We start from the raw sequence: 16408 nt of genomic DNA, 5'->3' as shown, positions 1-16408 counted from the left end.
CCCTTACAAATGATAGTATCAAGATGTGCTGACCTTTATTATATTATAAATAATAGTTTGTGATATTTGATGTTGCTGTCTTGTAAAGCTTGGAAATTATTGCCTGAAAGTGTTGTAGTAGCCTAAAAAACCTCCAGAACTTCTATGTCTCCCTTAGTTAGAACCCCCCCCACACACACACACACAAGAGGTGGACATAGTTTATCCCAGTCTCAAGCTCTTCCCGCTACCTCTTACTGTCAAGATGCTATTAAACTTTATTTAAAAATTCAACCCTAAGAAGTTGCTTTTTACATGTTTTACATGTCTTGTAAAGCTTGGAAATTATTGCCTGAAAGTGTCTGAATAGTCTCAAAATTGCCTATGCTCCAGGGCTTCTAGGGAAGACCCCCACGAACCTCCATGAGAGGTGTACATAGTCCCTTCTCAAGCTTTCCGCCCTATTTTTCATGGTCTAGATGCTACATGTATTAAACTCCATTTTGAATATATTTACCCTGTGTTGTCAATAATAATGTGATAGTGCTCTCCCAGGATCTTCTAAAGTACTTGTCAGACAGTTAAGCCGTCCACATATAGTCACGTTAAAAAATTACCTGTTATGTGAATATGATATATCTCGAGTGGGGGGGGGGGGGGGGGGGGGGGGTCATCATGTTTTAGAATTAAGTGATGGAGGGGGGGTCATCATGTTTTAGAATTAAGTGTGATGGGGGGGGGGGGGGGGGTCAGCCTGTCTTTTTGGTTTTACAGATAAGGAGGTCAGTGGACTTTTTGTCAGCCTGATGGCAAAATCCCCCCCCCCCCCCTTGCTGGGGAATCTGACCAGGCCCTAAATCATTTTTTGACAATATATATAGTACCACAATGGATTCACAACAATTTTGTTATGTGTCAACTTCTACAATTCACATATTCACATCCAAGGGGAGGATGAGTACTTTTTTTCCTCGAGATGTGGTGATTGTAGTGTCAGTAACATTCAACATAAACATGATAAATGAAGCATTGACTGTGAAACAGTCCGTAGTCTTTTCAAAAATCTCCACATACCTGGTATTGATTGAAATATTGTCTGAACAACTATAGAGAGACCAGCTAGAGCACTCACACTGTGGGGAAATGAGAAAACTGTCATCAATCTAACCTAAGGAACTAGGCTGGACATAAAGTACAGGGAGGTGTATTTTGGAGGTCACCATTTTTCTTGCAAAAAAATACAAAATACTGCCTATGGCGCTGTTGCACAACTGTACATTTTAAAAAAATATTTATCCATATGCTCGTCCATGCTAACAATAGGTGTTCATGTTGCTATCTTTGCAATAGACGTGATCATTTGGCTGTTGCTATGGGTGTGGTCTTGTTGCTAGGCATATTTGCATACATTTTTAAACATTTATTCATTTGTCTATTAATCTTGTTACCTTCACAATATATGTGATCATTTGGCTGTTGCTATGGGCGTGGTCTTGTTGCTAGGCACATTTGAATACATTTTTTGAATGTTTATTCACTTGTCTTTCAATTCCTGTTATCTTTACAATATATGTGATTATTTGGCTATTGCTATGGGCGTGGTCTTGTTGCTAGGCAAATTTACATACATTTTTTGAATGTTTATTGAATTTGTCTGAGAAACAAATCCTTGTTCTCTCTGTGAAATACACCACTGTTTGGCTGTTGCTATGGGTGTGGTCATGGTTGCTAGAGTATTTGCATATATTTTTTGAAAGTTTACTCACTTGCCTACCACATGATGTTGTCATTAGACCAAAATATACTGCCATTTGGTTGTTGCTAAGGTCGTGGTCATGGTTGCTAGGGCCAATTTTGTCAAAATGTTTTGGAGAAAATCTGCAGAATAACACTTTCAGAAACATCTCACCAAGTTTCAGACTCATTTGGCCAAGTATATTTTGAGGTATACATGTAAGTATTTGACCAAATATGAACATTTTTACACCTAATTTGCATATTACTCATGGAATCACTGTATGCTTAATATTTCTTTGTCCATACATCCCTAGATGCATTCCCATTAAATTTCAGCCCAATTTGCTCAGTGGTTTTGGAATTATAGATTTTTGACTAAAAAGACACATTTTTAGCCCTAATTTGCATATCACTGATGGGACCATCACACCATGAAGAATTCTTAGTAAATATACCCTGAAGAATGTTTCACCCAAATTTCAGCCCAATCTACCTAGTAGTTTTTGAGGATAATTTTTTTGACCAAAAATCACATTTTTTTACCCAAATCATAAACCGGTGGTAAGATCATTTTGATTTGAACAATTTCCCAACTAGATACCCAAGATAATGGACCCACCAAATATCATGGCAATCGGTTCAGCGGTTTTTGACTTTAAGTTGTTTACACACACACACACACACACACACACACACACACACACACACAGACAGACAGACGCCAGGTGATCCCTACAGCACTACTGAACCTCAGTTCAGTTGTGCTAAAAACTATGTTGTGTAAGGTAATATTAGTGTGTGTTGTGTAAGGTGACAGGGACAGTAATGTACACAGAGGATGTATTTTAAAATAATTACGTATCCGACTGTAATTGGGCCAAGTCGTTGGTCGCGGTTGTTTTGTTTTATCCTAAACATTTTCAATATGGAGTTGTCAACAGTTAGCATGTTCAACGCCTGTTATTGCAATGTAGGGATGATATTACAACTGCTGACATCAGACTGTGGATGAAGGGAACCTGTTACAAACAGGGAAAGTAAACATTTGGCTCAGCATGTTAGAACAGCAGACTTGGTTTAGATGAGAACAGTTGTATGGCCTCTTTATGTGTACATGAAATGCCAGGGTAACTGGAAATTTTGTTGTGAATGTGAACTACTATAATGTAAAGTGGCCATAAAACTATTCTTATCAAATGATGGAATTAAATGTAATACAATTCTCTGCCGTTGTAGCATGCTGTGCCAAGTGTTATTTATCCAATTCATTTTTTTTTCTTTCCTGGTTTGTTACACAGGCTCCATTTGTCCACAGTCTGATGTGGGCAGTTCTATGTAGTTTTGATTGACTGCAATGTTTACCTTCGAAGACTACGAAAAGCCCTGAAGACACGCAATATTCTCAAACTCCTACTACTGCCAAGGAACTTCAGAGCTGGAAAATTATTGACAGATATAGTGTTAGAATTAGATGTTATTATAATGATGACTCTACAATTATAGTAATATTATCATAAACCAATGTACTCTTTACGGTAATGCTAACTAATGTGAACTCACTCAGCATCAATTGCTCTAGATTTACTTCATAAAAGAATTATACTGACATTCAATATTAATAAAAATTATACAAATATTGAGATTACACTTTCTCTCTCTCTCTCTCTCTCTCTCTCTCTCTCTCTCTCTCTCATTCTCTCACTTTCTCTCTATTGTTATAGAGTGACTGCAAAATATTTCTAAAACAATCCATTATTATTATATTATTTATACTAAATAGAGTTCCATGCATTTATAAAAAGTTCTTGTATTCAATATATACTAGATACAATGTTATATTCATTTGATCATTTCAAATCTGAGCACCACATGACTCAATGTAATCAACTCACTTGGTCCTAGAATTAGCGCTAAAATGATGACAAAATCCAAGATATTCCAGCTGACTCTCCAATAGATAAAGAAGTCATAATACCACTTGAGTAGCAATTCACAGATAAATATCGTTAACACTAGATTATCCAGAATAGAGAATATGCTAGCATTGGCCTCTGACTGTAATTATATTGAATTAAAAAAATACAAAATTACAAATGAGATAATGAGACTACTTGAATACAGTACTCAATACCATCATTAAAAAATTGGTTTTTTTTAAGCGTTGTACTACGTGGTATTGAACAACATGTATTGATAGTTAAATTGTACTAAGTGGTATTGTAGAACATGCATTGATAGTTAAATTGTACTAAGCGGTATTGTAGAACATACATTGATAGTTAAATTGTAATAAGTGGTATTGTAGAACATGTATTGATAGTTAAATTGTACTAAGTGGTATTGTAGAACATGTATTGATAGATAAATTGTACTAAGTGATACTAGAACATGTATTGATAGTTAAATTGTACTAAGCGGTATTGTACAACATGTATTGATAGTTAAATTGTACTAAGCGGTATTGTAGAACATGTATTGATAGTTAAATTGTACTAAGCGGTATTGCAAAACATGTATTGATAGTTAAATTGTACTAAGCGGTATTGTAGAACATGTATTGATAGTTAAATTGTAATAAGTGGTATTGTAGAACATGTATTGATAGATAAATTGTACTAAGTGATACTAGAACATGTATTGATAGTTAAATTGTACTAAGCGGTATTGTAGAACATGTATTGATAGTTAAATTGTGCTAAGTGGTATTGTAGAACATGTATTGATAGTTAAATTGTACTAAGCGGTATTGTAGAACATGTATTGATGTTAAGTTGTACTAAGTGGTATTGTAGAACATGTATTGATGTTAAATTGTACTAAGCGGTATTGTAGAACATGTATTGATAGTTAAATTGTACTAAGCGGTATTGTAGAACATGTATTGATAGTTAAATTGTGCTAAGTGGTATTGTAGAACATGTATTGATAGTTAAATTGTACTAAGCGGTATTGTAGAACATGTATTGATGTTAAGTTGTACTAAGTGGTATTGTAGAACATGTATTGATGTTAAATTGTACTAAGCGGTATTGTAGAACATGTATTGATGTTAAGTTGTACTAAGTGGTATTGTAGAACATGTATTGATAGTTAAATTGTACTAAGCGGTATTGTAGAACATGTATTGATAGTTAAATTGTACTAAGTGGTATTGTAGAACATGTATTGATAGTTAAATTGTACTAAGCGGTATTGTAGAACATGTATTGATAGTTAAATTGTACTAAGCGGTATTGTAGAACATGTATTGATAGTTAAATTGTACTAAGCGGTATTGTAGAACATGTATTGATAGTTAAATTGTACTAAGCGGTACTGTAGAACATGTATTGATAGTTAAATTGTACTAAGTAGTATTGTAGAACATGTATTGATAGTTAAATTGTACAAAGCAGTATTGTAGAACATGTATTGATAGTTAAATTGTACTAAGCGGTATTGTAGAACATGTATTGATAGTTAAATTGTACTAAGCGGTATTGTAGAACATGTATTGATAGTTAAATTGTACTAAGCGGTATTGTAGAACATGTATTGATAGTTAAATTGTACTAAGTGATACTAGAACATGTATTGATAGTTAAATTGTACTAAGCGGTATTGTACAACATGTATTGATAGTTAAATTGTACTAAGTGGTATTGTAGAACATGTATTGATAGTTAAATTGTAATAAGTGGTATTGTAGAACATGTATTGATAGTTAAATTGTAATAACTGGTATTGTAGAACATGTATTGATAGATAAATTGTACTAAGTGATACTAGAACATGTATTGATAGTCAAATTGTACTAAGCGGTATTGTACAACATGTATTGATAGTTAAATTGTACTAAGTGATACTAGAACATGTATTGATAGTTAAATTGTACTAAGCGGTATTGTAGAACATGTATTGATAGTTAAATTGTGCTAAGTGGTATTGTAGAACATGTATTGATAGTTAAATTGTACTAAGCGGTATTGTAGAACATGTATTGATGTTAAGTTGTACTAAGTGGTATTGTAGAACATGTATTGATAGTTAAATTGTACTAAGCGGTATTGTAGAACATGTATTGATGTTAAGTTGTACTAAGTGGTATTGTAGAACATGTATTGATAGTTAAATTGTACTAAGCGGTATTGTAGAACATGTATTGATAGTTAAATTGTACTAAGCGGTATTGTAGAACATGTATGGATAGTTAAATTGTACTAAGCGGTATTGTAGAACATGTATTGATAGTTAAATTGTACTAAGCGGTACTGTAGAACATGTATTGATAGTTAAATTGTACTAAGTAGTATTGTAGAACATGTATTGATAGTTAAATTGTACTAAGCGGTATTGTAGAACATGTATTGATAGTTAAATTGTACTAAGCGGTATTGTAGAACATGTATTGATAGTTAAATTGTACTAAGCGGTATTGTAGAACATGTATTGATGTTAAGTTGTACTAAGTGGTATTGTAGAACATGTATTGATAGTTAAATTGTACTAAGTGATACTAGAACATGTATTGATAGTTAAATTGTACTAAGCGGTATTGCAAAACATGTATTGATGTTAAGTTGTACTAAGTGGTATTGTAGAACATGTATTGATAGTTAAATTGTACTAAGTGGTACTGTAGAACATGTATTGATAGTTAAATTGTACTAAGTGATACTAGAACATGTATTGATAGTTAAATTGTACTAAGTGGTATTGTAGAACATGTATTGATTTAAATTGTACTAAGTGGTATTGTAGAACATGTATTGATAGTTAAATTGTACTAAGTGGTATTGTACAACATGTATTGATAGTTAAATTGTACTAAGTGGTATTGTAGAACATGTATTGATAGTGAAATTGTACTAAGTGGTATTGTAGAACATGTATTGATAGTTAAATTGTACTAAGCGGTATTGTAGAACATGTATTGATATTTAAATTGTACTAAGCGGTATTGTAGAACATGTATTGATAGTTAAATTGTACTGAGTGGTATTGTAGAACATGTATTGATAGTTAAATTGTACTAAGTGGTATTGTAGAACATGTATTGATTTAAATTGTACTAAGTGGTATTGTAGAACATGTATTGATAGTTAAATTGTACTAAGTGGTATTGTAGAACATGTATTGATAGTTAAATTGTACTAAGTGGTACTGTAGAACATGTATTGATGGTTAAATTGTACTAAGTAGTATTGTAGAACATGTATTGATAGTTAAATTGTACAAAGCAGTATTGTAGAACATGTATTGATAGTCAAATTGTACTAAGTGGTATTGTAGAACATGTATTGATGTTAAGTTGTACTAAGTGGTATTGTAGAACATGTATTGATATTTAAATTGTACTAAGTGGTATTGTAGAACATGTATTGATAGTGAAATTGTACGAAGAAGTATTGTAGAACATGTATTGATAGTCAAATTGTACTAAGTGGTATTGTAGAACATGTATTGATAGTCAAATTGTACTAAGTGGTATTGTAGAACATGTATTGATAGTTAAATTGTACTAAGTGATACTAGAACATGTATTGATAGTTAAATTGTACTAAGCGGTATTGTAGAACATGTATTGATAGTTAAATTGTACTAAGTGATACTAGAACATGTATTGATAGTTAAATTGTACTAAGCGGTATTGTAGAACATGTATTGATAGTTAAATTGTGCTAAGTGGTATTGTAGAACATGTATTGATAGTTAAATTGTACTAAGCGGTATTGTAGAACATGTATTGATGTTAAGTTGTACTAAGCGGTATTGTAGAACATGTATTGATGTTAAATTGTACTAAGCGGTATTGTAGAACATGTATTGATGTTAAGTTGTACTAAGTGGTATTGTAGAACATGTATTGATGTTAAGTTGTACTAAGTGGTATTGTAGAACATGTATTGATGTTAAGTTGTACTAAGCGGTATTGTACAACATGTATTGATAGTTAAATTGTACTAAGCGGTATTGTAGAACATGTATTGATAGTTAAATTGTACTAAGCGGTATTGTAGAACATGTATTGATGTTAAGTTGTACTAAGTGGTATTGTAGAACATGTATTGATAGTTAAATTGTACTAAGCGGTATTGTAGAACATGTATTGATAGTTAAATTGTACTAAGCGGTATTGTAGAACATGTATGGATAGTTAAATTGTACTAAGCGGTATTGTAGAATATGTATTGATAGTTAAATTGTACTAAGCGGTACTGTAGAACATGTATTGATAGTTAAATTGTACTAAGTAGTATTGTAGAACATGTATTGATAGTTAAATTGTACAAAGCAGTATTGTAGAACATGTATTGATAGTTAAATTGTACTAAGCGGTATTGTAGAACATGTATTGATAGTTAAATTGTACTAAGCGGTATTGTAGAACATGTATTGATAGTTAAATTGTACTAAGCGGTATTGTAGAACATGTATTGATAGTTAAATTGTACTAAGTGATACTAGAACATGTATTGATAGTTAAATTGTACTAAGTGGTATTGTACAACATGTATTGATAGTTAAATTGTACTAAGTGGTATTGTAGAACATGTATTGATAGTGAAATTGTACTAAGTGGTATTGTAGAACATGTATTGATAGTTAAATTGTACTAAGCGGTATTGTAGAACATGTATTGATATTTAAATTGTACTAAGCGGTATTGTAGAACATGTATTGATAGTTAAATTGTACTGAGTGGTATTGTAGAACATGTATTGATAGTTAAATTGTACTAAGTGGTATTGTAGAACATGTATTGATTTAAATTGTACTAAGTGGTATTGTAGAACATGTATTGATAGTTAAATTGTACTAAGCGGTATTGTAGAACATGTATTGATAGTTAAATTGTACTAAGTGGTACTGTAGAACATGTATTGATGGTTAAATTGTACTAAGTAGTATTGTAGAACATGTATTGATAGTTAAATTGTACAAAGCAGTATTGTAGAACATGTATTGATAGTCAAATTGTACTAAGTGGTATTGTAGAACATGTATTGATGTTAAGTTGTACTAAGTGGTATTGTAGAACATGTATTGATATTTAAATTGTACTAAGTGGTATTGTAGAACATGTATTGATAGTGAAATTGTACGAAGAATTATTGTAGAACATGTATTAATAGTCAAATTGTACTAAGTGGTATTGTAGAACATGTATTGATAGTCAAATTGTACTAAGTGGTATTGTAGAACATGTATTGATAGTTAAATTGTACTAAGTGGTATTGTAGAACATGTATTGATAGTCAAATTGTAATAAGTAGTATTGCAGAACATGTATTGATAGTTAAATTGTACTAAGTGTACATGTATTGTAAAACATGTATTGATGTTAAGTTGTGCTAAGCGGTATTGTAGAACATGTATTGATAGTTAAATTGTACTAAGTGGTATTGTAGAACATGTTTTGATAGCTAAATTGTAATAAGTGGTATTGTAGAACACGTATTGATAGTTAAATTGTACTAAGTGGTATTGTAGAACATGTATTGATAGTTAAATTGTACTAAGTGGTATTGTAGAACATGTATTGATAGTTAAATTGTACTAAGTGGTATTGTAGAACATATATTGATAGTTAAATTGTACTAAGTGGTATTGTAGAACATGTATTGATAGTTAAATTGGACTAAGTGGTATTGTAGATCATGTATTGATAGTGAAATTGTATTAAGTGGTATTGTAGAACATGCATTGATAGTTAAATTGTACTAAGTGGTATTGTAGAACATGTATTGATAGTGAAATCGTTCAAAGCAGTATTGTAGAACATGTATTGATAGTCAAATTGTACTAAGTGGTATTGTAGAACATGTATTGATAGTTAAATTGTAATAAGTGGTATTGGAGAACATGTATTGATAGTTAAATTGTACTAAGTGTACATGTATTGTAAAACATGTATTGATGTTAAGTTGTACTAAGCGGTATTGTAGAACATGTATTGATAGTTAAATTGTACTAAGTGGTATTGTAGAACATGTATTGATAGTGAAATTGTACGAAGCAGTATTGTAGAACATGTATTGATAGTCAAATTGTACTAAGTGGTATTGTAGAACATGTATTGATAGTCAAATTGTAATAAGTGTACATGTATTGTAAAACATGTATTGATGTTAAATTGTAATAAGTGTACATGTATTGCAGAACATGTATTGATAGTCAAATTGTAATAAGTGTACATGTATTGTAAAACATGTATTGATGTTAAATTGTAATAAGTGTACATGTATTGCAGAACATGTATTGATAGTCAAATTGTAATAAGTGTACATGTATTGTAAAACATGTATTGATGTTAAATTGTAATAAGTGTACATGTATTGCAGAACATGTATTGATAGTTAAATTGTACTAAGTGTACATGTATTGTAAAACATGTATTGATGTTAAATTGTACTAAGCGGTATTGTAGAACATGTATTGAGTCAAATTGTACTAAGTGGTATTGTAGAACATGTATTGAGTCAAATTGTACTAAGTGGTATTGTAGAATATGTATTGAGTCAAATTGTAATAAGTGGTATTGTAGAATATGCATTGATAGTTAAATTGTACTAAGTGGTATTGTAGAACATGCATTGATAGTTAAATTGTAATAAGTGGTATTGTAGAACATGTATTGATAGTTAAATTGTACTAAGTGGTATTGTAGAACATGTATTGATAGTTAAATTGTACTAAGTGGTATTGTAGAACATGTATTGATAGTTAAATTGTACTAAGTGGTATTGTAGAACATACATTGATAGTCAAATTATACTAAGTGGTATTGCAGAACATGTATTGATAGTTAAAATGTACTAAGTGGTATTGCAGAACATGTATTGATAGTTAAATTGTACTAAGCGGTATTGTAGAACATGTATTGATAGTTAAATTGTACTAAGCGGTATTGTAGAACATGCATTGATAGTTAAATTGTACAAAGTGGTATTGTGGAACATGTATTGAGTCAAATTGTAATAAGTGGTATTGTAGAACATGTATTGATAGTTAAATTGTACTAAGTGGTATTGTAGAACATGTATTGATAGTTAAATTGTACTAAGCGGTATTGTAGAACATGTATTGATAGTTAAATTGTACAAAGTGGTATTGTGGAACATGTATTGAGTCAAATTGTAATAAGTGGTATTGTAGAACATGTATTGATAGTTAAATTGTACTAAGTGGTATTGTAGAACATGTATTGATAGTTAAATTGTACTAAGTGGTATTGTAGAACATGTATTGATAGTTAAATTGTACTAAGTGGTATTGTAGAACATACATTGATAGTCAAATTATACTAAGTGGTATTGCAGAACATGTATTGATAGTTAAAATGTACTAAGTGGTATTGCAGAACATGTATTGATAGTTAAATTGTACTAAGTGGTATTGTAGAACATGTATTGATAGTTAAATTGTACTAAGCGGTATTGTAGAACATGTATTGATAGTTAAATTGTACTAAGCGGTATTGTAGAACATGTATTGATAGTTAAATTGTACAAAGTGGTATTGTGGAACATGTATTGAGTCAAATTGTACTAAGTGGTATTGTAGAACATGTATTGATAGTTAAATTGTACTAAGTGGTATTGTAGAACATGCATTGATAGTTAAATTGTACTAAGTGGTATTGTAGAACATGTATTGATAGTTAAATTGTACTAAGTGATACTAGAACATGTATTGATAGTTAAATTGTACTAAGCGGTATTGTAGAACATGTATTGATAGTTAAATTGTACTAAGTGGTATTGTAGAACATGTATTGATAGTTAAATTGTACTAAGCGGCATTGTAGAACATGTATTGATAGTTAAATTGTACTAAGCGGCATTGTAGAACATGTATTGATAGTTAAATTGTACTAAGCGGCATTGTAGAACATGTATTGATAGTTAAATTGTACTAAGTGGTACTGTAGAACATGTATTGATAGTTAAATTGTACTAAGTGGTACTGTAGAACATGTATTGATAGTTAAATTGTACTAAGCGGTAATGTAGAACATGTATTGATAGTTAAATTGTACTAAGTGGTACTGTAGAACATGTATTGATAGTTAAATTGTACTAAGTGGTACTGTAGAACATGTATTGATAGTTAAATTGTACTAAGCGGCATTGTAGAACATGTATTGATAGTTAAATTGTACTAAGTGGTATTGTAGAACATGTATTGATAGTTAAATTGTACTAAGTGGTACTGTAGAACATGTATTGATATTTAAATTGTACTAAGTGGTATTGTAGAACATTCATTGATAGTCAAATTGTACTAAGTGGTATTGTAGAACATATATTGAAAGTTAAATTGTACTAAGTGGTATTGTAGAACATACATTGATAGTTAAATTGTACTAAGTGGTATTGTAGAACATGTATTGATAGTTAAATTATACAAAGCATGATAAAATAAAAAATCAACGAATTACAAAAAACAATAAACTTTTAGCTTATACAATAATAAAAAATAAAATTGGTACTGAAGCTGCTAATAGGTTTTTCTGAGGCACTTCGTCAAAAAATGTTGATAAACAAGAACTTCCAAGTGCATTGCCTTTAAATTTGGATGAAGTTGAAACTAGAGATCTCACACCACCAATGGTTGGTCATTTAAGGGACTACCAAGAATATCTAAGAAGAGATACTATAGTTAACAAGGATGAAATCGCTAAGGTTGAAAACAAAATTGAAGAATGGAATGAACTTAATCCTGAACACATAGTCATGCATAAAGAGCTTGATACAGCAATCAAAAGTTTAGAAGAGTTGTATGATAGAAAAAAAGAATTAGAAAACCGACAAAAATACGAAGAATTATCACAAGACGAAAAAAAGGAATTAGGTAGACTTCAGATTCATATCATAAAATATAATCTTAGCTAAAAACCAGCGTTAGACATGTGAAGGATTTTTACGTTGTTGAACAATGGCAGGGTGTGTTGAAATAAATAAAGGTTGTTGTCCTCTAAGGGGTGAAGGACACTGACGTCATCCTCAGCTGTGTGTTAACCTTTGTTCCCTTTGTTCCCTAGGAAATAATAAATGACTAACCACGACACTATGACCTAGTTTTTTGGATTGCGTAATTCAAGGGTTTATGTGGGAAGAGAGGCTTATTTTATAGACAAGGCCATGTTTTATAGTAACAAAAATTTAATATAGATTAAACAATTTTTTAGAGCTAAAATGCCTTAATTCAGGGGGTATCTGGAACGACAATATAGTTAAGCTTTCCTATAAAATGACAAGGTCATGTTGTATTTACTAAAAAATTTAATGTAGCTTAGACGATTTTTTTAGAGCTAAAATGCCTTAATTCAAGGGTTGTCATTCTAGTGATTCAGCTCCCCCATATTTATTACTACTGATGGTCGATGTTCAGCAATCCATGAATAGCAAGGAAACTGTTTTCAAACAACAACATCATAACTGTACAGGTTGATGATGTTTACAAATAATTCAAAGTAGTTCCGACCATATTACTATAGTGTGACGTCAAAGTATATTAATATGAAATGTATGGCTTTCATATTACTATACTTTGACGTCACTCTGGGAATACGAGGGTCTATTTATACATATACGTTAGTAGTGACAGCAGCTATCGCAATGGTGTCTACATTCTGAAAACTGAATGAACAGTTGAGCGCTGTAGCCCCAACACTTCATAAAATTGATGCGCGTTCAGCGTACATTTCGGAATATTTTAGTTTAAAATTGTCATCATAATAGAAAAAAATAGTGGGTGTATGTATATAATAAATAAATAATTTCCCAGTATTTCTCATCTCGGACTCATGATTCCCCATGTCAGTATCCCTCCTCGCCGATACGGCCAACATGAGGGGAATCATTCCGAGGCGTCCTCGATGACGTAGCACTCATTCGGAATACCGGGAGATTATATATAATAATATCACGTCATTTCTAAACTTACCCAAGACATGCTCTCTTTAGATCATCATGTAAATATTTTTGTGTTGTCATTATTTCATTTGTTTTTGTTTTCTGTTGTGGTTGTTTGATATTCTTTGTTCTATAATGATTTCCTTTGTTAAGACTTCTGACAAAATATCTTGTTTGCCTTTAATTTTTGCCTTTGATTTTTTGTCTTAGCCATTTTTTTGCTAGTTGATCGAATCTGACCAGTCAATTCTATTGCTCACAATAGATTCAACTAATTCCCATCAGTGGGATTTCTCCATCTGGAGTAAATATGTTAGTGTTTGTTTGAAGGGTTGGTGAGTATATGAGTGAGTGTTGCACAAGTGTATTAACTCTGATATCAGTGTTTGTTGGTAAAGTTGATGTAATGTGTTTGAATGTTTGTTGTATCAGTAAGGATGTACATGTTGGTTTGTAAGGGTAATAAATGAATGTAGAAATGTCTGTTGCAGTTGTCTTCCTCTCCACCTGGATATCTTCAGTTGGTCAAGGGGAATCCATGACATCCCAAAAAAGAAAAGAAAAAAGAAAAAGTGTTAGATATTGAGATCATGGCTTGAAACAAAGCATCTTGGATTGTTACTCTTTGTTTATTTCAATGAAAGCTGAAACAATTATATGAAAGTTGTAAGAATTTGACATCCAACCAATATCTAATCAAACTAAATTGTGTATGTGTGTGCATCATTTTGAATGTATGTATGTATGCATGTATGTATGTATGTATGTATGTATGTATGTATGTGTATGTATGTATGTATGTATGTATGTATGTATGTGTATGTATGTATGTATGTATGTATAATAATAATAATAATAATAATAATAATAATTTATTTATAAAGCGTCAGTATCCACAAAAAAAATGTGATCAAAGACGCTGTAAGCAATTCATACAATACAAATATCACTTAAAAAGCAGTTTTAAAAAGTAAAGTTTTAACATTGGATTTAAAAGCAGATAAGGTAGGTGACTGACGGATGTTGAGTGGGAGATTATTCCAGAGAGTGGGGGCAGCAACACTAAAAGCACGATCACCATATGAATTAGTACGTGATCGAATGGGGCAGAGTTTGAACTGATCAGCTGATTTTAAATTACGACGTGGAACGTATAGTTCTATCATGTCAGAAAGATAAATTGGTCCAAGCCTATGAATGGATTTAAAAATAAGAACTAAAATCTTAAAAACAATACGTTCAGAAACAGGTAACCAATGCAACTGATATAAAATTGGAGTGATGTGAAAGGTGATTTTGGAACGAGTTACAATTCTAGCAGCAATATATTGAATACGTTGAATACGGTTGATTAGGTACTTCGGAAGCCCAAATAAAAGTGAATTACATGAATCTATTCGAGATGTAATGAATGCATGAACTAAATGCTCAGTAGCAGGTTGAGATAAATATTTGCGGATAAGCGCAATACGACGCAAATGAAAAGTGGCAGAACGGCAGATCTGTCCAATATGCGGCTTCATTGTCAGACAAGAGTCAAGGATCACTCCAAGGCTCTTGGCCTGACAATGGACGGGAATCAGAGCATCGCCAACACGAATTTCTGTAATCGCTCTAGTGGACAGATCACCCGAAGTAGCAGAAAAAATAACAAATTCAGTCTTATCATCATTCAAACACAAGAAATTTTCAGACATCCAAGACCTGACATCAGAAATACAAAGTTCAAGATTAGAAACCATTCTAGCTTCATTATCTATAGTACAAGACATATAAAGTGAAGAGTCATCTGCATAAAAACTATAGAGACATCCATGACTTGAAACTAATTCACCTAATGGAGAAGTGTACATATTAAAAAGTATAGGTCCTAGAACCGATCCCTGTGGTACCCCAGTGTCAAGCGGATAGAATGGTGACTGGGTGGAATTCACAAGTACACACTGACTGCGATTGGAGAGGTAGGACTGAAACCACATGAGGACATTATCTGAAAGACCAAAACGGTCTCTTAAGCGATTCAGTAAAATAGAATGGTTCACAGTGTCAAATGCTGCGGAAAGATGTATGTATGTATGTATGTATGTATGTATGTATGTATGTATGTTTGTGTGTATGTATGTATGTATGTTTATTTGGTTGATTTTGGTCATTGAACCTTTCAGGGCACAATGACCTATCTAATTACACTAATTATGGAAACTCAGCTTTCAAAGATAATAAATGGCATTACCAGATTTGAGAACAACTCTTTCACTTAAAAACAAAATTTTGCTTGATATGATATTGTTTGCCAAAGATTGGTGACAATGTAGAAAAATAATGTACAGTGAAAGTTGGTCATGTATTGCACTATGTAGTTACATATGAAAGGAGATTTGATTATGATGGTTGAGAGTGCATCAGATAATTATGCAATACACACATTTGAAGATGAAACGTGAAGAAAAAAAATTAAGTGTTGTACATAAAACTTATTGTTTAAAGTTAATTTTTAAACAAAATTTGAACATATTTTACCAGTTATGAATATGAGTTCATGATTTCAGATATGGGAAAGAAGTACATCGGGGATGGCAGGGCAATGGTATATGTAATCACCACAACATGGTGTGTATAAAAATTACAAATAGTACACTGTAGGCCAAAAATTGATAACCTTGCTTACAAAAATAGTGAAAAGCATGTCCTACCTATTAATAAAATTTATGTAAACTGTTGGTTTTTCCGATTTAGGACATGTAACGGCAGTGGCTTAGTGAATGTAAAAATAGCGCCAATGGTATTGTAGC

At 31.7% G+C, this 16408-nt stretch overlaps 1 protein-coding gene across 1 annotated transcript in view; it reads right to left on the bottom strand.

Annotated features, from left to right (window-relative positions):
• The window catches only part of LOC144433626 (cation channel sperm-associated protein 4-like), an 82027-nt gene that overhangs the window by 27893 nt on the left and 37726 nt on the right, over positions 1-16408 (bottom strand). The window contains exons 6-8 of the mRNA XM_078121962.1: positions 3609-3771; positions 3079-3151; positions 1054-1112 (exon numbers count right to left, since the gene is read on the bottom strand). Coding sequence (XP_077978088.1) covers positions 1054-1112; positions 3079-3151; positions 3609-3771 — 295 coding nt within the window. The remainder of the gene's footprint in view (positions 1-1053; positions 1113-3078; positions 3152-3608; positions 3772-16408) is intronic.

This window comes from Glandiceps talaboti, chromosome 4 (assembly GCF_964340395.1).
Source record: "Glandiceps talaboti chromosome 4, keGlaTala1.1, whole genome shotgun sequence".
NCBI lineage: Eukaryota > Metazoa > Hemichordata > Enteropneusta > Spengelidae > Glandiceps > Glandiceps talaboti.
Note: the sequence above shows the minus strand (reverse complement) of the source record. Positions and strands in the feature narration are given on the sequence as shown.